The following is a 27,855-nucleotide window of genomic DNA, read 5'->3' as shown; positions in this document are numbered from 1 at the left end:
GGAGAGGCCACAACAGTGAGGCCTGCGTACCGCAAAAAAAAAAAAAAAGCAGACTCTGAATCCTCTCTGCATCCCCAGTGATTGGCAGCACAGGGATAGTGTAGTTGGATGTAAAGAAGGAAAAGGACCACCCCTTGCCTCCAGGGCTCATTGTTTTTTGAAGGAGACAGATGCCCACCTACACAACAGACACAGATTCCAGCACACTGAGCTGTCTAGCAGACACGCAGACACTGGGCTGGCTGCAGTCGTGATGGGACGATGGGGCCACAGGTAGGAGTCAGACTGCAGGGAAGAAGGGAGAAGGGATCTGATGAAGCTCCTAGAGGATTTAAGTCTGACTTCCATGAAAGGAAGGAATTGTAATTGTCAGCCAGCAGGGGAAGGGTATTCTGGATAGAGGGCCCCATGTGTACAAAGGCTTGGAAGTGGAAGAGGACAGGTGGGCAGGGCAGACTGGCATTGAGTATACTGTGTTTGAGAAAAGGGGGTGGAGATGAGACAGGTAACAACAGGTATCAGGACGTGAAGGGTGGTGTTGACATCTTATACTTCTGTACTTCTCAGATCTCCATGTCATAGGAATCACCTGGGGACCTAATTGCAGATTCTCATTGAGTAGGTATGAGGTGGAGCCTGAGATTCTGATTTCTAATAAACTCCAGGTAATGTTGATGCCACTAGTCTGTGGCTCAAAGCTACCCTGAGTAGTAATGCTTTAGGCAATAGGGAGCCATTGAATGTTGTGAGCAGGGACATGACGGTAATCTGATTTGCTTCTTAGAAAAATCACCCTGAAAGCTGTGAAGAGGCTTCAGCGGGGCAGAAGTATGCAGACAGGGCGAGAGGTTTATTTTTTTCTATATCTCCAACACCCTAGGATGGTGTCTGGCTCATATCAGATAGCCAGTAGATATATGTAAAGGAATAAATTAGCCATTTATGATAGACTTTTTAAATGAAAAGACAGGAAGAATAGATGAGTCAAGTTATGCCTGGCTGATAAGCCAATATTATATAAAACACTCCTTCAGGCAAACAAATTGGGAATATGTCTTAAGGCAGTGGTTTTCTAACTTGTTTTTGGCCAAGGATCTCATTGCTTAAATGAAACCCTAAGTGGAGGCCCAATATGTGAATCAGATAAAAAACAATTCAGTGCCCTGGTTGGTGCAGGGGTGGGGGCCCTGGACCTGACACCCTACTCCTCCCCTTTTCTTCCCTCTCCCGATGGCTGGCAGATTCCCGCTGCATCATCAGACTCTGGAAAGCATCAGGTGCCCCCAGGAAGCCAGCCCAACTGGCTGGGTGAAGTGACTCTTCTGCAAGATTTTGGATGGGGGTTATCTGTTTCTGGCTCGGTTTCCCCTGCTAAACAGTGCAGGCCTACAGGAAAGGACCATGCAGGACCACCTCGGAATCCTCATGCCCAGCACAGGGACCTGGTCAGACAAGGCACTCAGGGAAGGTTGATGGGCAGAGGTGGGTAGGTGACCCAGCAAATCCCAAAGAAAGGGCTTGAGTTCTCAGAGCCCCAGACATATAACCCTGTCCCTTCCAAACAGGAAAGGTAGTGTGGGCAGCAGAGAGATGCAGGGGATGGAGTCGAGATTTTAGGGCAAAACAATTCTGGGTTCAAATCCCAGCTTGGGCACTCACTGACTGTGCAACCTTGGATAAGTCATGAGCTTCTCTGGGCGTTGGCTTCTCATCAATCAAATAGGAATAACAAGCCCTCCTTCGGACTTGCAGTAGAGAATGAGTGGGTTCAGATGCGAGCAATGCTTTCTACCAGTGCGGCCCTCTTCACACGCCGCCGCTGTCGCCCGCTCACAGCCTGCCTTTCTTCTGTGCGAGTGTCTGCACGCTGCATTTAAGCAGGAAGCGTCAGTCACACTGACAAATCTCTGTGCCCCTGGGTGGTGTTCCTAACCAGTTAGAGGCTTGGCATTTATTCTCAACTGTTTGTTGTCATATTTTTCAAATAGCCCAGTATTTAACTATCATCAGCCTGATGGCTCCTAGAGATTCGTAGCTCTTGTGCAGTGCTGGCAGGTGTTCCAGATGGCAGCTGCAGCCTAATGGAAGGGACGATGGGCACCAGAACGTGGAGATCAAGTCCCGGCTCTGCTCCTTGCCAGCTGGGTGACCTTGGACACGTCACTTCACCCCTGGGAGCCTCAATTTTCTCAGTAAGGATAACAGATATTTGTATAGGACTTCCAAGCCGCATGTGACACTCCAACCTCTGGATATAACTGATCTTCATCGTCTCCATGATATGGCTTAAAAAATTGAGACTCTCCGTGTGGGGCTCTGAATCCTAGCTCTCTTAAAACGCTGTGTGACTCAGGGCAAATCCTTGCCCACTCTGATCCTCAGTTTATATAAGATGGCAACAATTTGGCAAACAAGGATCACCAGGCACATACTGGGTGCTCAGTAGACAAGAGCCACAGTTTGTATTCACCGTTTATGTATTATTGGCGTTTGCTTAGGATCACAAAGCCAGATCTCAAAGTAGAGTTCTCCTGCGCCAGAACCCCACATTCCTGCCTGCCTGCCTGCCACACTTCCCTGTTGAAATGAGGTTGTAGAACCTACCTCTCAGGGCAGTAGAGGGTGAGCAGAGGTTGCCTGATTGTCAGTGCTGTGTAAACTCTGAAGTGCCAGGTTTAGGAAATGCCCCAGCATTATGTTTTCTCAGTGTGGCCCCAGGGCCTCTCCCTCTGGCAAGGTAAATCCAATTGCTTGTCATAGACTGTAAATTTTAAGCCTGGACTTTTTCTAGATGGTGCTAAACGTCATTCTGCAAGCCCTTCCCATTTGCTTCTCATTTTAAGGCTCCGATTTAAACACTGTTCTGTTGCCCTGAGGATAAGAAGAGAAAGAAAGGCAGCAGGCTCCTTCCTCCGGCATCAGGCTGAAGGGCACACAGCTCAAGAAGACTGAGGCAAAGGGGCCAGTTTCCAGCCATGTGGCCTCCCTGAGGGGCCTGGCCCTGCTGGGGGCTGGTCCCTGCTTTGTCCTCAGAGAGGACACAGAGCCTAAGCCAACTAAATCCCTCTCTTTGAAGGTGGCTCAGGTTTCCCAAGGCCACTGCTTTAAGGACACTCTCCTCTCCTCCCGGCTGGCCAGAGTTGGAGGAGGGCTGGGGCTCTGGTCTGGAAAGGTTCTAGAACATACTCCCCCTCCAGGCCCCCAGATGACCGCGTGCATCCTCGGAAGAGGCAGGATGGCAGGGCTACAGATAATTCCCCATCTCACAGATGAGGAAAGTAAGGCCCAGAATGAGCTGCCCATGGCTCGTACCTAGTAAATGCAGGGCTGAGATTCAAACTGGAGCGTTGTTCAAAACTGGTGCCCTTTCTGTCTTTCTGGAACGACAGTCCTTGCATCCCAGCACAGCTCTGGACACGTAGTACATTTCTAGTAAATATTTGCTCAGTGACTGAATGAGTAGATACATAATGCTGAATAGGGATATAGATGTCCTAATACGTTAGTGTGAATGGGGTAGAGAAATCCAAACCTGCATCAGGGCCAGAACGCGATACCTTATAACAACAACAACAACAACATTAATAATAATAATAATAATAATAAATAGTCATCATCATCATGGCAGCCAAGTGCTAAGCCTTTTCTAAGTACTTTGCACATATTAACTCATTCAGTCCTCCCAAAAACTCTACCTTGTAAGTACAAGTATTCTCTCCACACTTTAGTGTGAGGCATGGAGAGCTTCAATAATGTGCCCAGGGTACACAGCTGGGGAGTGACAGAGCTGGGGTTTGGACCCTGGCTGTCTGGCTGCAGGGTCGATGCTTTTAGCGGCTCCGCGCTGCTTTCTCTCTACCAGGAAAGCCCTCCTCTGTGAGCTGGAAACAGTGATGACCTGCACTCTGCCTGGCTCAGCTTTACGGTGTCTTGGTGACTTTTGAGATAGGAAGGGGCTTCGCGTTGGAAAGAACACACTGGACGAATCTGAGGAGTTGCCTAGTAGAGGCCAGGCTGGGCCCTAGATAATGTGGTCCCCCTGGGTTCCCGCCCTGGAGGGGAGCAAGCACACCCCCATCCCACTGCCTCTCCAGGCTGGCATCACCTTAAAGACTGGTACCGTTCACAACTGAGCTTAACAGCCCTAAAAGAAGACAGAATCAATGGAGTGACAGGCAGAGCTTGTTAATGAAAACAAATTTAGGGCTACGATAAAGAGAACAAAGTGAGGGTCTGGCCCCAGGAAGCAGGACTGCGGCAACCCAGGTGTAACATTAGCCAGCAGAGGGTCCAAGGGTCAGAGCTTCCCCACAGAGAGGACAGCCTCGAGGCCCTCCTGGAAGGCGGAGAGGCAGCTGTGGCCACCGAGGGGGGGCTCTGCTCAGCCCATGTGAGCCCACTGCGGTGCTCGGGCAGCCTGCTGGTTCTGGAGGAGCATGGTGTCTGTCCTCAGAGCTTGGTGCTAACATCTGCCGGTTCCTCTCAAAGGAACTCACGGGCTGACCCATGGCTGACAGCAGAGCTGCTTAGTGGGCCTGTGCCTGCTGGGTGGTTATGCATTTGACTGGGACGCCCCATGGGGATTTGGGGCTGGATGGTACCAACGACGTGAGACTTGTGCTAACAGGCACCTCTGATCCCGTGCACTGAGGTTCACATTGCAGTACATTTCTGTCCAGCTGGAAGCTTGGTTTGGTCAGAATCCTCTTAGCATGGGGATTGGCATTCCTGAAACATATGGAATTCATCCAACAACATTCCTTCCTAACTGTGGGGTAGTAATTCATTTCCTTGTCTGAGAAACCCTCAGGATGCACAGAGAATTTAAGGCAGACCTCTGCACTTAGGGTCAAAGACCTGGGCTGCATCTAAGCACTGCCTCTTGCTGGCTGTGTGACTTTTGAAACAAGCACTTCACCTCTCTGAACATCAGTTTTCTGTCTAATATAGGATCATGACATACCTTCTCAGAGGTATTTGTTCATTTATCCAGCCAGTCATTATTTATTAAGTGCCTACTGTTTTCAAGGTTCAAAGTTGACATTCGGTGCTGAACAAGATAGACATGATCCCCACCTGCTTAGAGCATATAATTAAGCAACTGCTTAAACATAAATGTAATTTTGAAAAATTCCAAAAAAGAGAAGTACAGGGTGGTGGATTAAGTGGCACAAAAATGTGGAAAAATGTATAAGCTCTGAAGTACTGTTTAAACATTAGGTGTTAGTCTTTTCGTCCTCGTAACATTTCCTCTTATTTTTTAAGGTACTTTAATGATCTGAGCCTCAGTTTCCTCATCTGTAATACGGAAATTATAATACCTATATCAGTTAGCCTTTCTATGTAACAGATCTCTGTAAAATATAGTGGCTGAAAATGACCATTTTTTTCAAATTTTTATTGACATATAGTTGATTTACGATGTATAAGTTTCAGGTGTACAGCAAAGTGATTCTATTATACATATATATATATATATAAATATATGTATTCTTTTTTCATATTCTCTTCCATTATAGGTTATTACAAGATTTTGAGTATAGTTGCCTGTGCTATACAGTAGGTCCTTGTTGGTTATCTATTTTATATAGTAGTGTATATATTTTAATTCCAAACTAATTAGGAGTTTGGGATTAAAATGACCCTGTTGGTTCCTGTTTCTCGGGGTCAGAAATTTGGGCTGGGCGGAGCTGGGTGGTCCAGCCACTGTCCTCTGGGCTCACTCCTGTGGCTGCAGTCTGTGGGGCTGGTTGGCTCAGCCTTGGGTCTCTAGCAATAAGCTGGACAACATGGGTCTTGCTACATGATGGATGTTTTCCCAAAGTAGCAAAACAGGCAAGCCCAAACACTCAAGGGTTTTTCATGCCTCTGATTTCTGATTGCTAATATCCCCTTGGTCAGTGCAATCACATGGCCAACCCTGGAGTCAGCAGGGAGACTACACAAGGGTGTAATACAGGGAGGTATCATTACTAGAGCAATCGACCCCCATACCTAACTTCCAGAGTTGAATTTAGGAAGTTGAAGTTGAATTTAGTTGGGAATTGAATCAGAAGAAGGCACAGAGATAATTATCCTGTTGATAATGGAGTCCTTACTTATGCACCATGCATAGAGTTAAGTATTGCCATGGATTGCCTCATTTAAGCCTCAGGAAAGCCCTGTAAGATAGTAGATACTATCCCCATTTTATAGATGAGGAAACTGAAGCTCAGACAGTTTCTTTGTCCAAAGTTGTACAGGAAATACATAGTAGGTTCAAGGTTCAATCCTAGGTTTGCCTGACTCAAAAACCTACTTCTTTTCTCTTCCGGGCTGACCTTGTTTTTTTTTTTTTTTTTTTAATTTATGTATTTTATTTATTTTAATTTATTGAGTTATATTGATGTAAAATATTATATAAATCACAGGTGTACAATATAGTGATTCACAATTTTTAAAGGTTATGCTCCATTTATAGTTACTCTAAAATATTGGCTATATTCCTGTGTTGTACAATATATCCTTGTAGCTTATTTTACACATAATAGTTTGTACCTCTTACTCTCCTATCCTTAACTTGCCCCTCCTCCCTTCCCTCTCTTCACTGGTAACTACTAGTTTGTTCTCTGTATGTGAGTTTGCTTCTTTTTTTATATTTACTAGTTTGTTGTATTTTTTAGATTCCACATATAAAGTGATATACAATATTTGTCTTTCTTTGTCTGAGTTATTTCACTTAGCATAATACCCTACAAGTCCATCCAGGTTGCTGCAAATGGCAAAATTTCATTCTTTTTTATGGCTGAGTAGTATTCCATTGTATGTATACATTACATCTTCTTTATCCATTCCTCTGTTGATGAACATTTAGGTTGCTTTCATGTTCTGGCTATTGTAAATAGTGCTGCAATGAACACTGGGGTGCATGTGTCTTTTTGAATTATGGTTTTCTCTGGGTATATGCCCAGGAGTGGATGATATTGCTTATATGTGGAATATTTTTTTTAAAAAAAGGTACAAATGAACTTATTTACAAAACAGAAGCAGAGTCATGGATGTAGAAGACAAACATATGGTTACCAGGGGAAAAGGTGGGGGGAGGGATAAATTGGGAGATTGGGATTGACATATACACACTACTATATATAAAATAGATAACTAATAAGGACTTACTGTATAGCACAGGGAACTCAGTACTTTGTAATGACCTATATGGGAAAAGAATCTAAAAAAGAGTGGATATATGCATATGTATAACTGATTCATTTTGCTGTACACCTGAAACTAACACAACATTGTAAATCAACTATGCTCCAATAAAAATTTAAAAAAGAGATAACTGTAGTTCATGCGTAGTTGTAAAAAATAGTACAAATATATCCTGGGTACCCTATTCCCAGTTTCCCCCAGCAGCAGCATGTTGCAAAACTATCGTAAGAGAATAGATATCACAACCAGGATATGGACATTGGTACAGTCCATTCATTTTATTCAGAGTTCCCCAATTTTACTTGTACTTATTTGTATGCATGCGTGTGTTTACTTCTACCCTGTTTTATCATCTGCGTCCAGTCAAGATAGGGAATATTTCCATCACCACAAGCATCCCTCTCACTGCCCTTTCATAGCCACACCCACCTACCTCCCACCCCTACCCCATCCCTAACCCCTGGCAACTACTAATCTGTTCTCCATTGCTAAAATGTTGTCATTTCAAAAATGCTATATAAATGGAATCATATTGTATGTAACATTTTGTGATTGGCTTTTTTCACTCATCATAATTCTCTAGAGATTCATTCGTATCATTAACTCATTCCTTTTTCTCACCAAGTAGTATTCCGTGGCATTCCATTTACAATAGCCATTCAGCTGTTGAAAGACATCTGGACTGTTTCCCGTTTTTAGCTATTATGAGTAAGGCTTCTATGAACATCTCTGTACCGGTTCTTGTGTGAACCTAAGTTTTCATTTCTGGGGGTTAAATGCCCGAGAGTGCAATCGCTACGTTGTACAGCAACTGCACGTTGAGTTTCATAAAAAACTGCCGAACTGGTTTCCAGAAGGGCCGTAATATCTTATATTCCTGTCAGAAATGTCTGGGTGATCCAGGGTCTCTGCATCCTTGCCAGCATTCAGAGTTGCCACTATTTTACATTTTAGCTCGTCTGATGGGTGTGTGGTGACACTGTGGTTTTCATTTGCTTTTCCCTGCTGGCCGGTGATGTTGAACATCTTTTCATGTGCTTATTTGCCATCTGTATATCCTCTGCAGTGAAATATCTGTTCATATCTTTTGGCCATTTTCTAATTGGTTTGTTTGGGTTTGGTTTTGGTTTGGTTTTTTACTGTTGGGTTTTGAGAGTTCTTTATGTGCTCTAGATGCTAGGCTTTTGTTGGATATGTGGTTTGCAAATATTTTCTCCCACTTTGTAGCTTGTCTTTTCATCCTTTTAACAGTCTTTCACAGAGCATGAGTTTGGATTTTGGTGAGGTCCAACTTTATCCTTTTTTGTTGGTGTGGGGATTGTGCTTTTGATGTAGCTTGTGGTTTTGACCACTGTGCTCTACTGTTCTCTGAAGCTTTGGGGGAGAGGAATCGTGATCTGGAGGGGAGGGATTGGGCTTGTCTGTGAGGTTTGAAGGCAGAGTTAGGGTCAGTGGGAAGGCTCTTGAAGGAAGCAAACTTCAGCTCACTATCAGAATGAACTAAGGCCAAACTTAGGGGATGAAACATGTTAGGAGTAAGTGGTATCATCGGAGATCACGCAAAGGCTGGCTGGTGTCCTTGGGGACGCAGAGGAACGCACGCATCAGATGGGGCTGGGCCACTACGTCCTTTATGATCCCTCTACCTGTAAGAATCTAGGATAGTGGAATCTGAATTACCGCCACCTGATTGGACGCGTCTAACAAATATATCCCCCAGAGACCATCCAGCTTGCGACATTTAGAAAGGCTTTGGTTGGGGCAGGTTGAGCCAGGCTCTACAGGAGGTGGCCAGCAACACCACAAGGTCCGCAGTTGTCCTGTCTGGGGGCAGAATGCACCAGGCCAGAGCCTTAAAGGGCCCAGTGTCAGGGTTGGGGCCTCTTCCTTGCCCTCTGTCCCCAGCCTGGGGGCCAGCGGCATGGCCACCTGCCCCATCCCCACCCCAGCCTCCTCTTCTTCACTCAGACTGCCAAGGAGAATCCCTTTCTTTACGGCACTTAGGAGACTTAATTACCACAGGCGAAGTCCTTTGAGGCCTTGGATGAAAGGGATGGGAGCCGTGCAAGCTTGATTAGGCTTGTAGAACTCTGGGCACAATTAGCTCCATGAGAGACTGGCCCTCCCTTTATCTGTCTCCAGTTCTGTGTGACATACAGCAGCTAATTATTGAAATAAAAATTGCCTGACCACCCAGCTGCTGGAAAGAGGGCCCTGATACCTATTAAGTCTGCCTTTAATTATTGGAGATGGCCGCAGCTTCAGGCAGTTGGGGTTTTCCCATCGTTATGGGCCTTTTCCTCCGCCTCTTTGCGACTTGAGTACACGGAGATGTAAGCGAAATTCTGCCAAAGCCACTTCTGTCTCCCTTGCTTTCCGGCTGGACATCCCTTTCTGGGACACCTTCGCTAACAAGCTTCGTCTGCTGCAAGCACCGCTCCTGGCACCTCCCCAAGGGGCTTTGCAATCTTTGCACTTTTACAGAACTCCTGGGCCTGAGAGAGAGAGAGAGAGAGAGAGAGAGAGAGAGAGAGAGAGAGAGAGAGAGAGAGTGTGTGTGTGAAGCTGAGGGCTCCTGCCTCTTCACTTGTTGGCTGTGGCCGTCAGCAGGTCACAGCCTCTGAGCCCCAGCTTCTCCTCTCCATGAACGCAGGGCCCTGGACAGCTCTCGGAGGGCACAGCGGTTGCCACCTTCACCATTTCCAGGAGCCTTAAACTAGTGCCTGCTTCCCTGGGGGGCTAGTTTTCCCCTCCAGCTCTCCCTGTTCAGCGCTCCCCGCCTTACAGAGTGGAGGCCTAACATAGGAACCCCAGGTAATTACAGGATAAGCCTTGGACACCACAGGGGATGCGTGATTAATCAGCTCAACTATCTCTCCTTGCCCCTGATTATCTCATCATGTGGTCCCAGAAACCGACAGAAAATCAGAAGTCAGTGTAGGGCCCCTGTGCACTTTTTACAGAGCTAACACTCAAATAATCTGGGTTTCAGGCTTGACCCTTGACTGGGTTTTCTAGGGAGAAGGAAAGAGGGCCCTATCAGGAGGGGCTGCACTGCAGAAGAGACCGTTTCTCCAGGTGTTGTTCATGGAAAAACTGAGTCCCAGCAGACAGCACATCCTGAGGCCCCCTGGGGGGTGTGCCCCGTGGGAATATGGTGTCCGGTGCAGGAGAGAGTGGGGGTGAGGGACATGCAGACTACACCCCACAAGAGAGGCATGTGGGCACTCCCCTCTTCTTGTCCCCTGTTTAACTCCCGCTCAGACTTCCCTCCTCAGCGCAGGTGTCACCTCCTCCAGGACACCCAAACTGGTGTCCCTCTCTGACCCACAAGTGTCTGTGTCAGCTGCTCTTTTGTGTTCACTGTGCTGGAATCACCTGTAGATGTGTCTGTCCCTCTGACTGCTTCTGGTCAAACTACTCGTTCCCAAGTCTTACCCTGGATTTTTTTGGGGGGTTGGGAAGAAAGAAGGATGAATTACTTGCAGCAAGTAAGGAGAACACTGGGGGTCTTTTCCCAAAGCAGTGTCTCCCCAAACTGCAAAGTTGGGGAAGCTTTAAACTAAGGGTGCGTGCGTATTCACGAGGGGGCTCGAGCAGAGGAGAGTTCCGCATAGAATTGGGGCAGAGGTCAACAGAGTCCAAGCTGTAGTTGATGGAGGTCAGGAAGGTTGATATCATTCCGTCCTCCACCTGGGTGAGGGCCTTACTTCCTGATGTCAGGACTTACCGAAGCTCAGGTGCTTTATGTCTCAAGACAGAAGGAACGCAGTGAGAGGCAAAGTGACGGGTAAGAAGGGGATTTATTTAGAGAGGCACACCGCATTCCACAGACAGAATGCCGTCTGTCTCAAAAGGCGAGAGCGGCGCTGGGAGAGAAACACCCCGCAGAGTGTGAGCCATCTCAGAAGGTGAGAGACCTCACCCTGGATCTTATAAGGCCCCGTTAGGTGGGAAAGAGGGAGTGAGATAGATGAACCTGGGGAAAGGATACTGGGAAGGTGAAATGTTCAGTCTAATGAGAAGACTCAAGGATGCACAGACTAGTGCCTCTTCAGTCTGTAAGGCTCTCGCCAGGGCAAATTGTTAGACTTATTTCCTGAGACCCCAAGGAGCACAGCTGAGGCTTGTGGAAGGAAGCTGAAAGGAGGCAGGTCCAGCTCCATGTCAGGAAGCACAATCTCACAGCTAGAGCTGTCCCTGGGGGGAACGAGGTCCCCAGATTTGGAGGGGGTGTGACCACCTGGTGGGGATGGGACAAGAACCTGCTGACCTTTGATGGTTCTTTCAATCGTAAGACAATAAATGCCACAGGTTCTGATTCTGAGATGCCACCATTTGTAAAGGGGCATCATTTGGCTCATAAATAGCTTTGAGAGGAGAAACAATACATGATGGAGGAATCCGGATACCCCGGAGCCCCCGTAATAGCTCCTGCTGGCCGAGGGCCGAATGTGTCCCCTGTCCTGCATGCGCTCAGCCCTGGGAGGGGTCGGGGCCACCCTGATGGGAGCTCCCCCCTAGCCGGGATTGGAGGAGCGGCGCCCGTACAACAACCAGCGGCCCTTTGATGCCTGACCTGAAGGGCGACATGGCTTCTGTGGGCAGCAGTACCATCTGTCACCTGCCTGCCAGCCACTGATTAGGGATGTCCCCACAGCCAGGCTGGGCACAGGGCCACACTCCACTGTGCTCTCAAGAAGGCCCTTCCCCTGGCCCACAGTGCTGGCTTTCTGGGTGGGGACACTTGGAGATGAAGCTGTAAAAGCCCAGGTCAGGTGCTAACTGAAGAATTCTGAAGGTTCATCAGAAGAATTAATACTGCTTAAAACACTAGGTGAGAGAGCAAACAGAACAGTTAAGCAAACTAGAATAAGGGGTGACCTGCATGAGAAGCAGTACAGGCTCTGATTAAAAGCTTGAGCCTGAGGGTCGCACAGACCCAGGTTTCAATCCTCACTCTGCCCCTTCCTTGCTGTGGTCCTCTGGGCAAGGCATTTAACCACTCAAAATCCCGGTTTCTTTCATCTATCAAATGAGAATGGTTCAAGGGCCTGGTGAGGGTTAAACGAGGTAATGCATGTAAACACCTTGCCTTTAGCCACCCTATTATAATCACTCTCTTACCATTTGAAAAGGCAAAGGATTCCCTAATGTGACAGATCAGGGAAATATGCTCTACCACAGGGAGAAGAGAGCAATCATATTCCAGTCTTGGCATTTTGTGTGAACCTGAGCATCCCTTTGTTTCTCCGAGGCTCAGTTTCCAAATCTGTGGGATACGGTGCCTACCTCTTTGGTTTGTTCATAGCCCAGCACAGTACCTGGCAGAGACTAGGTGCCTCTCTCCCTGGCATTCCCCTTCACATCACACCGGAGTTGTGAACAAAGGACTTGCAAGAGCAAACTCTGAAGGAAAGTAAAAATTTATGATGACTCTCTGCACACACACACACACAGATACTGCCTAGGACTTATATTTTGCAGAACACATTTTAGCTCAAATATTTATGAGCCCTTTTTGACACACTAAGAACTGAAAATATCACCATGTGCTTATGTTAAGGAAAACTTATAAAACTTTAGTCCAGTAGGAATTCAGTCAATTTCCTGGCTTGTCTCTGGTCATTTCCGAGGTTGCGAGGAAGTCCAGGGTTGTAACAGCCCCCGTTTCCCTGAGGCTTTGGCAGGGGCAAAGGGTCCTCGGCAGGTCTGTAGGTCTGATGACGTCTCCCTGTGAATGCTCTAGGCCCCTGCCTCTCATAAGTATTGCTGGAGCCCATGTAAAGGGCCCAAGTTGGCTTTTTGAGTTTCTCCCAAACACCAAAAGCTTTGTTTCCCCATCTCCTCTTCTCTCCCCGAGTCCCACATCCTCCTTGTCTTTCTTCCAGGCCAGCTCCCGGCACCAGAAAACCAGCTAGAGGACACGCTCCCCTGGGATCACCAGAGCCAGGCTTTCTGCCACCTGCACTTTTACATTGTACTGTCCACTTGTGTTATCATCATTCATGGAAGTGCCTTTTTATATTTTCTACCAGGCTCTTCACCTCTCAAGCTTCACCTTAGACCTCTTTCCCTCACTGAAGTTTGGATTCTGTCTGTTCCCAAACTCCCTCACCCCTCCCACTTTCATGCAGGTTGTGACCTAGAATGGTCTTTTTCAAACTGTAGGTTGGCAATCCATCCATAATTCTCTTTTAGTCAAATAGAATAAGAGAGAAAATACCAGATTCCACCCTTGAGGAAAGGTTAGGCATGTTTTTTGAAATTTTTGTTTTAGTTAGAACTTTGTAGATTTATGTGTGTGAAATAAATGTTTACTGTAGGTGAGAGAACATGGGGAAGTCACAGATCTAGACTCCTTTTCTCTCCTTACCTCAAAACCATCTGGCCTGTCTCACTTTTCCTTGACTTTCTTTGGTCATGGTTTAGATGTCACTTTCTTTGAGCAGTGGTCCCTTAATCATCTCTCCACCTTTGGCCCACCTGACCTAGGTTAGGGGCCACTCTGGTGTCCTTCCCCTGCCTCTCTCCCTGTCTGACTTGCCCACTGTCTAGAAGCTCCAAGGAGTAAGAAGCTCATTTGTCTTGTCCACCGAGGCCTCACACAAGGCTTGGAAAGCAGGGTAGGAAGTCAGTGTTGGGGGGAGGCGGGGAAGGGGGAACAGGGGGAGAGGAGGGGAGGGCAGAAGGGAACCTCATGTCTTGCCTTCATGCAGCTCCCACCACAGTTAGGAGAGAACAGTCCTTAGCAATTATTTACCGAATGAATTAACCTCTGGTACTAGGTGTGTGTAATACCTTTCTTCAGGTTTAAACATTTTCTTCTGATTCAAATCTAGACCCTGATATTTGGAAGCCATGTGATTTAGAGCAAATCACTTAATCTCTTTGAGCTTGTTATCTCATTTATAAAATAAAAGTAAGAGAAAATATAAAATAAGAGGATAATATCTAACCTGCCTAGTTGTCGTAGAGACTAGAAACAACATGTACAAAGTTCCCAGCATGAGTAGGTATTAAATTAACAGTCATTTTGGGACTTCCCTTGTGGCGCAGTGGTTAAGAATCCGCCTGCCAATGCAGAGGACACGGGTTAGATCCCTGGTCCGGGAAGATCCCACATGCCACGGAGCAACTAAGCCCGTGCACCACAACTACTGAGCCTGCGCTCTAGAGCCTGTGAGCCGCAACTACCGAAGCCCACGTGCCTAGAGCCCGTGCTCTGCAACAAGAGAAGCCACTGCAATGAGAAGCCTGCGCAGTGCAATGAAGACCCAATGCAGCCATTAAAAAAAAAAAAAAAAAAGTCATTGTATTGTCACTGCCTCTCTTCCTATCACTACCACGTGTCTCCAGGCTTCCCCACGTTAACAGACCTGTTCAAACCTTCCAGATCCATCTGAACCAGCTCCATGTAAAAGAAAAGTGGATTAAAAAAAAAAAAAGAAAAGTGGATTTTAGAATCACTGGCTCACTGGCTGTGTGAACTTATCAACCAACTGGCTCACTGAGTCAGCTCGCTAAAATGAGAAGTAATTAGGGCACTTCCTTGGCGGTCCAGTGGTTAAGACTCCATACTTCCAATGCAAGGGGCGAGGGTTCAATCCCTGGTCAGGGAACTAAGCCCACATGCTGTGAGGCGTGGCCAAAACAAACCCAAGTAACTAGAGTTCCCGTGGGTCTGTGTGGGAAGCACCGGCCACAGCACCCAGTGCAGACATGATTCTTCCCTTCTCTTGGCCAGAGCCCACTCTCCTTCCCCGTAGATAGACCAGAAATGACCCCCGAAAGTTATAAACTACGGTTCATGCTTTATCAAAGCACTCATCATTGATGGCCCCTATGGCTGACACCCCAGAGAGACGGTAGCTGCCCCCACAAGGCTTGTGTCCTGCTCATCTCTGGGCCCCAGTCCCAGCGCGAGACTGGTCTGTAATGGGTTGTGGAAATGAACTCCTCTGCTAAGGCATATTTGTGTGCTTGGGACTTACCTGGCGAAGAGTTTCAGCAGGCAGTAGGGGCGTGCGTCCGTGAGAGTCGAGTTGGGGTAGCGGGTTGTTCTGTGGGCAGTGAGAGGAAGCAGAGGAGGATCAGGAACCAGCAGGTGGGGAACCCGGAGGTCAGCAGGGTAAGCAGGGACTGACTTGTGTAGGCATGGACGTGTGTGGGTGCTTCTGGCGCCCTTCCCGGCACTGCTCCCCCCATCCAGGGTCTCAGCATCGCTATGCTGCAGACTCTTGCTCTGAGAGGAGCTTTTCTCCACTGTCACTTCTTTCATCCCGACCTCTTCTTTTTCTCTCAATTAAATGCCAATTTGAGGGACTTCCCTGGCGGTCCAGTGGTTAAGACTTCGCCTTCCAATGCAGGAGGTGCAGGTTCGATCCCTGGTCCGGGAGCTAAGATCCCACATGCCTCGTGGCCAAAAAACCAAAACATAAAATGGAAGCAATACTGTAACAAATTCAATAAAGACTTTAAAAATGGTCCACATCAAAAAAAACTTTAAAAAAATGCCAATTTGAGTGTGAACCATGACTGATCTCCCATCTGTTGAAAAAAAGTAAATATTTACTGAATTACTATATTAAGACTGAAAAGGAAATGAGAGCAAGGCAGATGTTCTCCTTGCCTCTGATTTGTAATAGGGAAGCCATGAGTTTGGGGACTGTGTTCTTAATTTGCAATTACTGAGCCTCTGCCTTGAAGCCATTGTCTTCAGTCAACAGGTACACACTGGTAAGACACATAGTCATCCACCAACTTAACAGCCTAAAATGTGTCTCAGCCTTATTAACGTATGTTTGAGGGAACGTTCCTTCTCCAGTTATAACTGACATCTAGCTGGAGCCTTCCAAAGTATGCCTTTTAAAAATAAAAGGCGGGTTTTTTCTGATGATAATAATGGCGAACATGTATTGAGCACCCATTGTGTATCAGGGATCATATGTCCCAGGGACATGTATTAACTCATTTCATCCTCAGAACCACCTAAGAGGTGGTCCTTCCCTCTTGAGAGGGAAGAGAGCATCCTCAGGCCACAGGGATACCGATACCTTCAATGTCCACGATCAAAGGCAGAACTCGGAAATCGCTAGCCCTCAGAACAAAACTGACCCATCAGTGTGTTTAACTTGGCTGACATGTAATAATGGATTACATTTAAAAATCCTACATTTTACATCCAAGTCCAAATTTCCAGCTTGTCATAAAAATTCACAAGACCCCCTACACTCCTATGTCACAGCATTGGTAGGCACTGAACACCCACTGCCCCGTTGAACAGGCCCGCCCTCTTTGTTGGTCAGAGGCCCCACCCTGGGCACTGAGACTCCTTGATGACAGCTCTTGCTCTGTTGTTTCTCTAATAGGACAGTGACGCAGTAGAAGGTTTTGTATACCCATGTTGCTCTGGAAAGTGGAACAATGAAAGAACTGAGAAGGTTGTATGTTTCAAGAAGGAGCGCTCATCATCCTTTGTGTAGGATATCCTGCTTTCCTCCTGTGCTGACCTCCTGGCTCTTGTAGGGGGCTACGTTTGCTACCCCAGAGCCAGAGGAAGACATCTGGAAAGAGAAAGGCGGTGTTATAAGAGCTTTAAAAAATGTGTCGGCCTAGGGCAAAAGGGTCAAGATGGGGAAAAGAGGAGAGAGGGAGATTAGGAGCCTCCTACCAGCCACACAGCCTGGCAAACCCGACATATGCGGCAGGTGCTGCGGCTTCCCCAGGTGCCGATGGTGCCTCCAATGAGATGGATGAGTCTGGAGGTGACGGAGTTCTCCGATCAGCATGGTAGTCCAGGCCCAGCCTAGCTGGAAGGACACTTCTGTGTGGTGGGAGGGAGGGGACTCAGGGAGCATAATAAAATAGGAAAAACTCGGACTTTAGAACCAAACAGACCTGGTTTCAGATCCTGACTTTGATACTTACCACCTGAGTCACCTTGAGGGAGGTTTGGAACCTCAGTTTTCTCATCTGTCAGATGGAGACTGGTTGGCTGTTTAACTAAATATGCATTGGAGGCAGCAGGCTTCACTTTAGGTGCAATAGATCAGGAGTGAGCAGAACAGGTAAGGCCCCTGCTCTCATGGTGCTTGCATATGAGTGCAAGAAAACAGACAATAAGCAGGTGATTATTTAATTATCTGGTGGTGATAACTGTGGATTGGTTGTTTATACCATGGCTCATTTCCAGAAAAGGTTGGAGACAGTAATAATATCTCAGGACGTGTGACAACTGAATGAGATAATTATATGCAAAGCGCTTACCCCAGTGCCTGAATATAGTCGTTCATTTCACAAATTCTTAAAGAGCCCCTGTTCTGCGTGAGGCCCTGTCCCAGCCGGAGGACTGATGGGAACACACACGGGGTTCACATCTATAGCGGGATTGGGAAAACTAGTGCCCTCTGGCCTTTGTTGTCAGCTTCCTTGATAGACATCACTGAAGGAGAGGCTGAGGGCATCTCCACAGGGGAGACAGGTCGGTCGTGTAGCAGGAAGAGAAAGGATTCATCATAACAAGCCTTGGGTGCAAGTCCCCCTGTGCTACTTATGGCTGCGTGGCCGTGGAGCGACGCCCTCCCCTCCAGAGCCTGAGGCCCCTTGTCCACAGCACTGCCGGGTGAATCGAGGTCCGGGGTGGACCCGGGGATTGCCTTTGCCCCCTGAGGCCGGAACTGACGCCCTTTCTTTGGTTTCTCGGGCTCCAGACCACTCGGCCCTGAGTGCGGCGAGGACCCTGTTCGTGGATGTGGAGGAGCGCTGGCCGGAGGCCATGGACGTTAAGGAGAGGAAGCCGTACCGCTCGCTGACCCGGCGCCGCGACGCCGAGCGCCGCTACACCAGCTCGTCCGCAGACAGCGAGGAGGGCAAGGCTCCGCAGAAATCCTACAGCTCCAGCGAGACCCTTAAGGCCTACGACCAGGACGCCCGCCTCGCCTACGGCAGCCGCGTCAAGGACATGGTGCCGCAGGAGGCCGAGGAGTTCTGCCGCGCAGGTGAGGGCGGCCGGGGCGGGGCTTGAGGCGCGCCTGCGCACTGGTGTACTTCCTCCCCCCTCCCCCCCGGGCGTGGGCGCGCTTGAGCAGCGACTGGAGCCCAGCGGGGTGGAGGGCGCCCGTCCGCACCAACACTCCGCGAGTTTGGCACCTAGACCTGGTCAGAGCCTGCCCTGTAGTTCATTCTTAGTTCATTCGTTTTCATGCTCACCCCCGTCGTGGGCGTAATGAGGTGGTTAGGAGCTGAGTTCTGACCACCACCGGCTCGCCTCTAAGCCTCCCCTGGTAGACGGCCATGAGTACTCGCTACTGCACTGAATTGTCCTGAGGACTAATGAGATGACGCGTTGCGAGGTAAGTGCGATGACGCCATGCCTCTCCCACTAGGCCTGGATCCACAGGAAAGCTGACCTGTTAACAAGGCTGCCTCTCCTGCTTTAAAGACGAGGGGTCTGGGCTTCCCTGGTGGCGCAGTGGTTGAGAGTCCGCCTGCCGATGCAGGGGACACGGGTCCGTGCCCCGGTCCGGGAAGATCCCACGTGCCGCGGAGCGGCTGGGCCCGTGAGCCATGGCCGCTGAGCCTGCCGGACGGGAGAGGCCACAACAGTGAGAGGCCCGCGTACCGCAAAAAAAAAAAAAAAAAAAAAAAAAAAAAGACGAGGGGTCTTCAGCTCTTTCCCATTTGTGGTTAACAGCTCGAACTGTGACATCAGAACGACCTGATTTGAATTCTGGCTCTGCCATTTTTACTGCCCTCAGTGTCTTCACCTGGGCGGTGGGATCACAGCCATGCCTCCTAATTGCAAGGTGGTGGGGAGGATTGATGAGGACTGAAAATAGAGCATTTGACCCTTGCACAGAGCAAGTGCTTCAGAAATGCTGCCGGCTACTGATTGTTCTCTCTGGGTCTCAGTGAGGGGAGGGGACAAATGGTGAGCCCTGCCAGGCCCAGGTTGGCCTGGATGCCATCCTAGCACGGGAGGCTCCAAAGGGAACCCCTCTTCATAAATAACAAATGAGAAGCATTCTCAGCTCATAGGCAGCAGGCATGGGCACTGCAGCTTACAAAGTTCTCTCTCTCCCGTTACCTCCCTGGAGCCTCACAAATCCTGTGAGGGTAGCAGAGCTCTCTCCTCCCACCTTCCCTCCCCCGTCATCCACCCTCCAGAGTGTGTCTGTCTGATTAGTTAACTACCTTTCGCTGAGCACTTACTCTGTGGCAGGCTGGACACGGAGCTGACTAGGACCCTGGGAGGCACAGGGGTTCCTGGTTAAGAGCGATGCACATGACTGGGAGAGGAGGCCATCTCTGGGGGTTCCCCTCCTGCCTCACTGGCAGTTCCTTCTTCCTTCCTTTGCAGGCTTGTCCTCTTCAGTCCTGACCCTGGTTGCGGGATCCTTCAAAGCACGGGCATCTGCCTCTTCTCTCTTCTTACTCCGCTCTTCCCGGTTACTCTCATCTGCAAAACTCTGAGCTCCCACCCTGATACCCCGCCCTCTGCCTCTGTGCTCCCAGCACACTCTCCGTGGATCCCCCCACTTGGGGCTTTAGCCCTTCATCATGGCCTGGGCTGTGTGTCCCCCGCTTGACTGTGAGCTCTGTGAGGTCAGGCACCACGCCCTGCTCGTTGCTGTACATCAGTACCCGACGGCAGCTTGGATTGGGTTAGATGTGGTGCTGCCTGGTTGTAAGTCCATTTCCTAGATCGGTGGTTTAACTGCAATATGATCCTTAGCGCCCTCATCTACTGGTCTTCCTCATCCCCCAGAACACTCATGGGAATGTTAGAAATATGGAAGAAGCTGTCCCTGAGTAAACACTGAGTAATGTGGAGGCTGTGTTTCCCATGGAAGTCAGTATCCCCTTTGTCCCTCAAACACTGATCCCTGAGTGAACTCCCCGCACCCAGGTCTTCCCGGCCTCTGTCGTGGGCACAGCCAGGCTTTCCCGGGGCCTCGAGAGACCTGTCAGCGGCCCAGCCTCGGCTGTGCGCTTGGCTCCCTGGGCTACCCCAGAGGCTGCTGGTTCCTGTCACAGCCCACCTGGCGTGAGGAAACAGAAGGCAGAGCCGACCTCCTTGTGCAAGGCCCACTTTTCTCAGCCGGTCACCATCTTCTTCACTTTCCTGCTCCAGGCTTTCCTGAGCCGGCTGGAAAGGAACATCTGGTCCCAGGGAACGATTGGCATTTCATGGACCAGGCTTCTGCCCTGCTCAGGAGCCCCCCTTGCTGGCAGGCCCTCCCTGGGCTGGAAGAGGAGAGCTGAAGCTCTCTGTCCAATTTAGCAGACACGTACTGAGCCCGCACTGGGTACCGGGTTGCCTTCTAGGCCCAGGGAATAGGAATGAACGGGACACAGTCCCTGCCCCTGTGGAGGCATCTCGAGCAGAGGACCCAGGCTCTTACGCAGTTCTGCTCTGCGGCATGACCAGGGCCGAGGACTCTCAGAGGCAGCTCGGAGGAAGAAGCAGGGACTCCCACACAGGGTGTAGGATGAGGGGAGGCTTCTCAGATGAGGGGCCATTTGTATTAGGCCCTCCATAAAGGGGTGGAGGGTTCGGGCTGGTGGAGAGGGTGCAGAGGAAAGGCCCGGGCATTGAACATCACAGTGAGCTCAAAGGACAAGAGTGAGTCCTGGGGTAGGGGCCGGGCTTCTGGTGGGGAGATGCCCCCCCTCACGCCCTGATCCCGCTCCCCTGCCTTCCCTCCTAGGCACCAACTTCACCCTGCGTGAGCTGGGCCTGGGGGAGGTGACGCCCCCGCACGGGACCCTGTACCGGACAGACATCGGCCTCCCCCACTGTGGCTACTCCATGGGGGCCAGCTCCGAGGCCGACCTGGAGACCGACCCTGTGCTGTCCCCCGAGCACCCCGTGCAGCTGTGGGGCCGCAGCACACGGTCGGGGCGCAGCTCCTGCCTGTCCAGCCGGGCCAACTCCAACCTCACGCTCACCGACACGGAGCACGAGAACGCGGAGACCGGTGAGTGGCCCGCTTGGCCTGTGCCGGGCGCCTGGGTTATGGGGCCGGGGGTTTTAATCACAGTATTGATCTTCTGCTCCATCCCTTGGGGCTCCGGTGAAGTCGGTGGAAAATTGCTTTGCTGTCCGTCGTCAAAAGGCAGAGCCTCTCGCAGGGTCGCGTGAAACCCCCGCCCGTGGGTGACAGGCCAGAGACGGGTTGCCGCACTTTCATTCCAGATGAGAGGGGTGCCGAAGGGGCAGGGTTACTGCTTACAAGGTGCCTGTGCGGGCGGGAGCAGACGGGCCAGAGGCTTCCACTCGGAAGCCCATCCCCTGCAGCTCATCCTCTCTGGCGGTCGCTGTGCCTGGTTCTGGCGGAACTCTGCTCACGCGGCCTCCAGCCTCCAGGTACCGAACCACCCTGGGCGCCCACCACACGTGCTGCTCCACCCCAGGGTCTTACGCTGATCAGAGGATAGCTTTCACACGAAAACTGTCACGCTGGAGTAACTTAAAACTCGTGTTTTTACCCCAGCTTTCCCATGATCTCATCTGCAGATTGGAGGAAGTGCCGTCTCTGGACTCTATTCCACTCTCATCTCTGTAGCTCTCTTCCAAGGCCGGAGAGATGCTGTGGGAGAAAAAGAGGACAAGTTATTCACACATCTCCTTTTCTGTGGGGAAGGAAAGGGAGCCGGGTTTCAGGATGTTCCTTTTCCCTCTCGGACCTTGCTGGCAGATCTCTGAGGGGCCCTGAGATAGATGCAGCCCTGCAGTGGGCCACCCGCTGAGGGAATTTCCCTTTCTGTGGCACCTTGTGCCCACAGACTCTGGGCAGCTTGTGGATGAGGCCCACGTGAAGGAAGGAGGGTCCTGCTGGAGTCCGGCAGCAAAGACTTAGGGAGGGTGGCAGAGACCAGGACAGCCCCTCTGCCCCGGGGAGGGCTTTGTTTCCCAGAGGTCCAGTGAGGGGGTCTGCTGGCCCTGCACACCACAGGTGGGAAGGGGGACGTGGGGATGGCAATCTGAACGAGAACTGGAAGAAAGTGCCCCCTACTGGTTTCCAGCTCTAAATGCAGGATCCTTTCATTCCTCCCCAGGATGTGGGGGGGATTGGAGAAGTGGTTTGAGGGTGGCGGGAGGAGTGTGTGGAGACACCAGGTCAGAGGTGAAGGCTTAGGTAGGTTAGTCTCTGGAAAGGATGCTCCAGTGGGTTATGGCACAACACAATCCCAGATTTGGGATCAGGCAGGAGACTAGGTAAGGTCGGGGTCAGGTGGAGAAATCCATCTCCTAAAAAAGTCAGGTGCAGCAGAATTGCAACTATTTGTTCCACCACTGCTGCTAGAGAACTTGGAGTTTTTCCTAGGGACGCACCTGTTTGAGGGGTAGAGGAACAGCAGGTCCCAAATACCAGCTGGGCAGTGTCACCCTCCCCTGATACTCCACCAGCCCTGGGAGGGGGTCAATGACCTCAGCATCTGAAGGCGTTCCCCTCTGTGCAGTGGGGAGCCATCCACACTCCCTCATCCACCTTCCCACCTCCTAGGCCCAAGCCCAGCCAGCAGCCCCCTTCTCTCCTCTGCACTACATGCTGAATTTGATGTGCGAGGCCTGTGCAGAGAAAATGGTGTCTAACTGGGAGGCAGGAAGCCTCAGTGCCATCACTGACCTAGGGTGTAGCATTGGATAAGTTAGATCCTTTCTCTAGACCTCAGTTTCCTCATCTGTAAAATAAGTAGTTTTGATGAAATCAGCATTTCTTGTATTCTGAGAATGTTAATAGTTCTTAGATTGAAGAGGGGTGGAGGGTAGTGCTCTGTGGTCAAATAATGTAGGAAACACTGAGTTAAAGGAACTTAAACCAGTTTCCTTACTGCAGGACTTCTCAGAGCCTTTAATACGTTAATATGCATGCTAATGGAGATATTAGCAAGGAGGGTTATATGCAGCATCCCCCAAATTGATCTGAGAGTAAAAAACCCTTTATTCTCAGAGCATGCGACAGGACCAGTGTTCCAGTGAACACTTCTGGAGAATAAGTGAACTGAATCACCTGTAGGCCCTTCTAGATCTAGGATTCCGTGATTCGAAGTCCTTACATTAAGGTGAAGGTGCACAAGAGGAACATGATAGTAATAACAACAATACTAGTTAATACCTGCTACTGATTATTAGACCCCCATGCCCAGTGCTAAGTGCTTAGCTGTATGACCTCATTACTCCCTCTACAACACCTTGAGATAGGTTTTATTACCCTCACTGTACCGGATAAGGAATCTGTAGCCCAGAGAGGTTAAGAAACCTGTGTAGGTCACATAGCTAGCAAGACGAGATCTGAACTCAGACCTGTATGATTCTAAAACCTTTACCCTTGTGGCCCTAATCATAGTGGATTTCCTCTGCAGCAAAGTACTTGGGTTGTTTGTTCGTTTGAAGGCTTCTTGCCATGGTGACAAATGATCATTTTTCCATAAAATCATGACAGAGTGAGGCACACACCACCCACTTTATCGTATATTCCCTGAGAGCTGAATTACAGCTGAATTAAGCCTCTGTTGTGTGATAACGACATAGTGGGCGAGCCTGAACAGCTTCAGGCTCTGATAACAGGGGCAGGGAGATGGTTGCCTGCTTCCCTGGCCATACCACCCTCTCCTTCCAATCATGCATTTCGGCATTGGGCCAGAGCACTCTAAGTCTCACTGTGCTCGCGGAAGATGGGCAGGCAAAGGAGGTGGGCAGGTGGACCTAACAAAGAGCTCCTCCCTGGCCGCCTCGTCCCTTCCAGGCCTGGACTTCCAAACTCAGACATCCTGCACCTGTCCACTTGCTTCAGGCTGCAAAATTATATTAGTGGCTTTGCTATACTGGAGTCTAAATAATGACAGTAACTCATCCTGGCAGTGAAGGAGCCATAGGGATGGCTCCCAGCTTTGTGGTCAACCAGAACTTACAGCTGAGGACTGGGGCCCAGAGGTGAAGGGCGTGCGGCGGCCGTGTACCTAGCTGAGCTGGAGCCAGGCTCTATGCAGAAGTCTCCGTTCTTTCCCGGCTTCCCCCTCTTCTTCCTGCCCCTTCCGCTCTCACATCTTTCTCCACTGCCCTCGCCTCTTGGTCTCGCATTCATCCCCCTGAGCCCAGTTCTCTCTTTTATCTGTGCTGAGAACTCTGATCTTACCATCAGAACAGGGCTTAACTCCACTGGACATATCAGCCAACACATCACATTATGGCCAGTTTCAGGAGCAGGGGGAGGCCATGCTGAGGACCTATCGTGTCAAGCTGCTGCACAAGGGCCATTGCCTTCAAGCCTCATGACAGCACCGTGGCACCCCCATTTCCCAGATGGGAAAACTGAGGCTCCCAAAAGGTCAACTGACTTGCCAGAGATTGTACAGCCAGTCATTCAGCAAGTCGGCAAAGCTTGGATTTGAACTCAGGTCTCTCTGATGCTATAGTTTGAGCCCTCTGCCCACCTCTTTTGGAATCAGCAGCTGAGGACACCAAAGCATGACCCCCGGCAACTTCCAGCCACAGGAACATCGACTCTGCCTCCACATCCGGCCTTGCATTAGTCAATAGTAATTGTCAACAGTATTGATAGCGGTGGAGCCTTTTGCTGAGGTCATGGTGACGCTGCATGTAGCTGCCATCAATAATAACTTTTTATGGGTCCATTAAAGCCAATTTCTGCCCCCGAAGGTTAATGTCAGCAGCTTTTATGTTGCTGCCTAGTATCCAAAATAAATACAGAATTGACGGCGTAATGTAAACACAAATCTTCCCCCTCAGGGGCGTCAGGCGGAGCCGACCCCCAGGCCTCTCCTGCTGAGCAGAGCCACAGCAAGCAGGAGCTGGCATCATGCCGGGCACACGCTTGGCATCCTCTAAGTGTTTTTTAGAAAGCACAGGTTGCAGTGTGAGCTCCATTTCCAACCACGGGGTCAGGTGGACACAGTGTCTGTTTTGTAGATTCCTTCTGTGATTTGTTCTGTAGCTATGCTGAGCTCCTTCAGGGCACCAGGCATCGTTCTCGAATCAAGAATCTAGATGAATAGCAGGGGAGGTGGAGCTATGACAGCCTTGCAGCCCTATCTGTGGTGGAGGTTTAGCAGGCAGTGTGGCAGGGTGGAAAGAGCTGGTTCCAGATCTAATGAGGAGACTTGGTCTCAAATCCTGGACCGTGTCCCAGTTCTGAAACCTTGAGCAAGTCACCTCACCTGTCTATGCCACAGTTTCCTCATTTCTAAAACAGTGTGCCCGCGATTACCCAGGGCTGGGAGAAGGGAAATGGGGAGTTCGTGTTTAATGGGTACCAAGTATCAGTTTGGGATGATGGAAAAGTTCTGGAGATGGATAGCGGCGATGATTGCACCACAATGTGAACGTACTTAATACCGTTGAATCGTGCGCTTAGAAACGGTTAAAAGGCTTTTAGCTATTAAGATTGTTTAAAGAGCTGTGGGATGACAGTAGAAGGAGCCATTCGTTTTGCCCTGAGGGTACAAAGGCTCATCCCTTCGTTCCACTCACACTGTGCACCAGAGTTTGAAGTCCAGCCGAGTAGGATTGCCCTGAGCATGAGGGATCTGAGAGAGGCATTCCCAGTAGAGGCAGGTTGCCGGAGCCAAGGTTTGGAGGCATAAAGAGGTGTGGTGGGTCTGGGGAATAGTGAGCATTTGCTCCCGAGCTCTAATCCCAGAGGCAAATTGAGAAATTCACTTAGAAAAGAAACAAGGAAACAATCACAGTTACACCCAAATTATCAAGCAGCCTGGGTGTCAAAAGGGAGATTACTGGGTAACCTAATTAGGCAGCCAGACTGTTTACTGAGAGTCTGTAGATTAGGTGAGCATCCTGAAGCCCAGTGAGAAAGAAGCTCATTACCAATTTAACTCCATTTATCCTCTACCCTCCCTGGCCCCATGCTCACCAGATTTAGTTTTTAAAATCTGTAAGAAAAGCTCTCATTAATCCCCTAAGCGGCCAGAGTACTGTAGCTACTCAGCCACTGGACACGAGGCTCCCTTCTCTAGGACAGGAAGCTGGGTTCGTTCCGCTGGGGTGGGGATTCTACCCCTATATTTGACTACCCTTCTGCCCCACAAGCAGGCTCACACTCCCTCCCATACTGCAGAAGTACCTGATGTTTTCAGGGAGTTAGAGTCTCTTACTGGACAGAGTTATCCACATAATGAGGACTGTAAGCCCCCAAGTTCCAGAAAGGATTGAGGAGGGCCTAGTACAGTCAGAGCATCTGAGAATCTGGGAGCTAGAAGGAACCTTAGAGACAACAAACGCATGGATTCTTAACCTTTCCCCATTTTCCTAGACTAGTTTCTTAATCAAGAAAACTATGACTTAGAGAGCTTAGGTGACTTGCTAACAGTGGCACAGCTAGTAAATGGCAGAGCCAGGGTTTGAATCCAGATCTGCCTCACTCCACTGCCTGTTATCTTTCTTGACCACTGCACTCTGCAGTTTGTTCTGTTTTATAGAAACATGTTTTCATTAGCTCAATGCTAATAAAATATACACAACCTGAGAGCTGATTCTTGCTGTATCCGGAAGGTAAACTTCTTTGTCACTGTTAGAAACTGCCGGAAGAGAAATTGAATCCGTAACCTGTTAGAGCTACTCAGGACCCTAGAGATTATACCAGGTCACTCTCTAATTGTGACATGCTGGAGAAAAGACATTTAAAGTAGACATTGTAGAGGTTTAAGGGAAGAAGTCCAACCAGTAGGTTTCTGAGAAGGTTTTATGGAAGAAGTCCTGGTCCCTGGGCTTTGAGGGACGGGAGGGATTCTACCAGGTAAGGAGGGGGAAGAAAGGGCATTCTCTGTGGACGAAGGCATGGAGGAGGACAAATGTCAGGTGTGTCCCGTGAGGCTGGAACATCGGGTGTGACTGGGGATATGGGGGCAGAGAGCGCTGGGAGGGAAAGTTGGAGAGTTAGGCAGATCCTCTGTCATTTAGCAGCTGTTTGTTGAGCACCTACTGTTATAGGTATTGGGGTTCCAGCCTGATCCAGACAGACAAAACTGCCCACTCATCAGTGGGGAGACTGATCAACAAGCTTAAAAACTACACTATATAGGATGTTTCAAGATGTTAAGTGTTACAGGATAGGGGATAGGGAATGCCAGGGTGGGACCGGGGATGCAGCCAGAGGAGGCTTCACTGAGAAGATGACATGTGAGGTAGGCGAGGGAGCTGGTGGCGAGGAAGTCCGGAGGCAAAGCCATCCCGGCAGAGGGAAGGGCGGGTTCAAGGGCCTTGGGGCAGGAGGGTGTCTGCATTGTTCCAAAACATCAGGGAGGCCAGTATGGCTGCAGTGGGGAGATCAGAGAGGGCACGTGGGGTAGGGCCCACGTGCAGGCCGTGGCAGGGAGAATCACAGGAGGCTCTGGGCTGGGGGCTGGGGACTGACGGGGTCTGACTGATACTTGGACAGGGTCATTCTGGAAGCAGCAGTGTTGAACTCCAGCGGGCTGTGTCTGAGTAGGAGGCTACTGCAGTAATTCAGGAAAGGGGGTGGGCGCTCAGGCCAGGACCAGTGCGTGGAGATGGTGAGGATGGGGTCTGTACCTGGGGAGGGGAACCAGCTGCCCTTCCCTGCTCCACCCCAGGGCCTCGTGAGCAGTGAGGAAGACTACAGTATTCTTAGGTTCTGTGACCAAAATGGGGTCCCAGGT

At 49.8% G+C, this 27,855-nt stretch overlaps 1 protein-coding gene across 1 annotated transcript in view; it reads left to right on the top strand.

Annotated features, from left to right (window-relative positions):
- The window catches only part of TENM4 (teneurin transmembrane protein 4), a 742,958-nt gene that overhangs the window by 335,901 nt on the left and 379,202 nt on the right, over positions 1-27,855 (top strand). The window contains exons 7-8 of the mRNA XM_027083511.1: positions 17,904-18,191; positions 20,904-21,173. Of these exons, the coding sequence (XP_026939312.1) occupies positions 17,969-18,191; positions 20,904-21,173 (493 nt within the window). The 5' untranslated portion in view covers positions 17,904-17,968. The remainder of the gene's footprint in view (positions 1-17,903; positions 18,192-20,903; positions 21,174-27,855) is intronic.

This window comes from Aethalodelphis obliquidens, unplaced genomic scaffold, assembly GCF_003676395.1.
Source record: "Aethalodelphis obliquidens isolate GAN/ISIS:26980383/991018 unplaced genomic scaffold, ASM367639v1 scaffold50, whole genome shotgun sequence".
Classification (NCBI taxonomy): Eukaryota; Metazoa; Chordata; class Mammalia; order Artiodactyla; family Delphinidae; genus Aethalodelphis; species Aethalodelphis obliquidens.
Note: the sequence above shows the minus strand (reverse complement) of the source record. Positions and strands in the feature narration are given on the sequence as shown.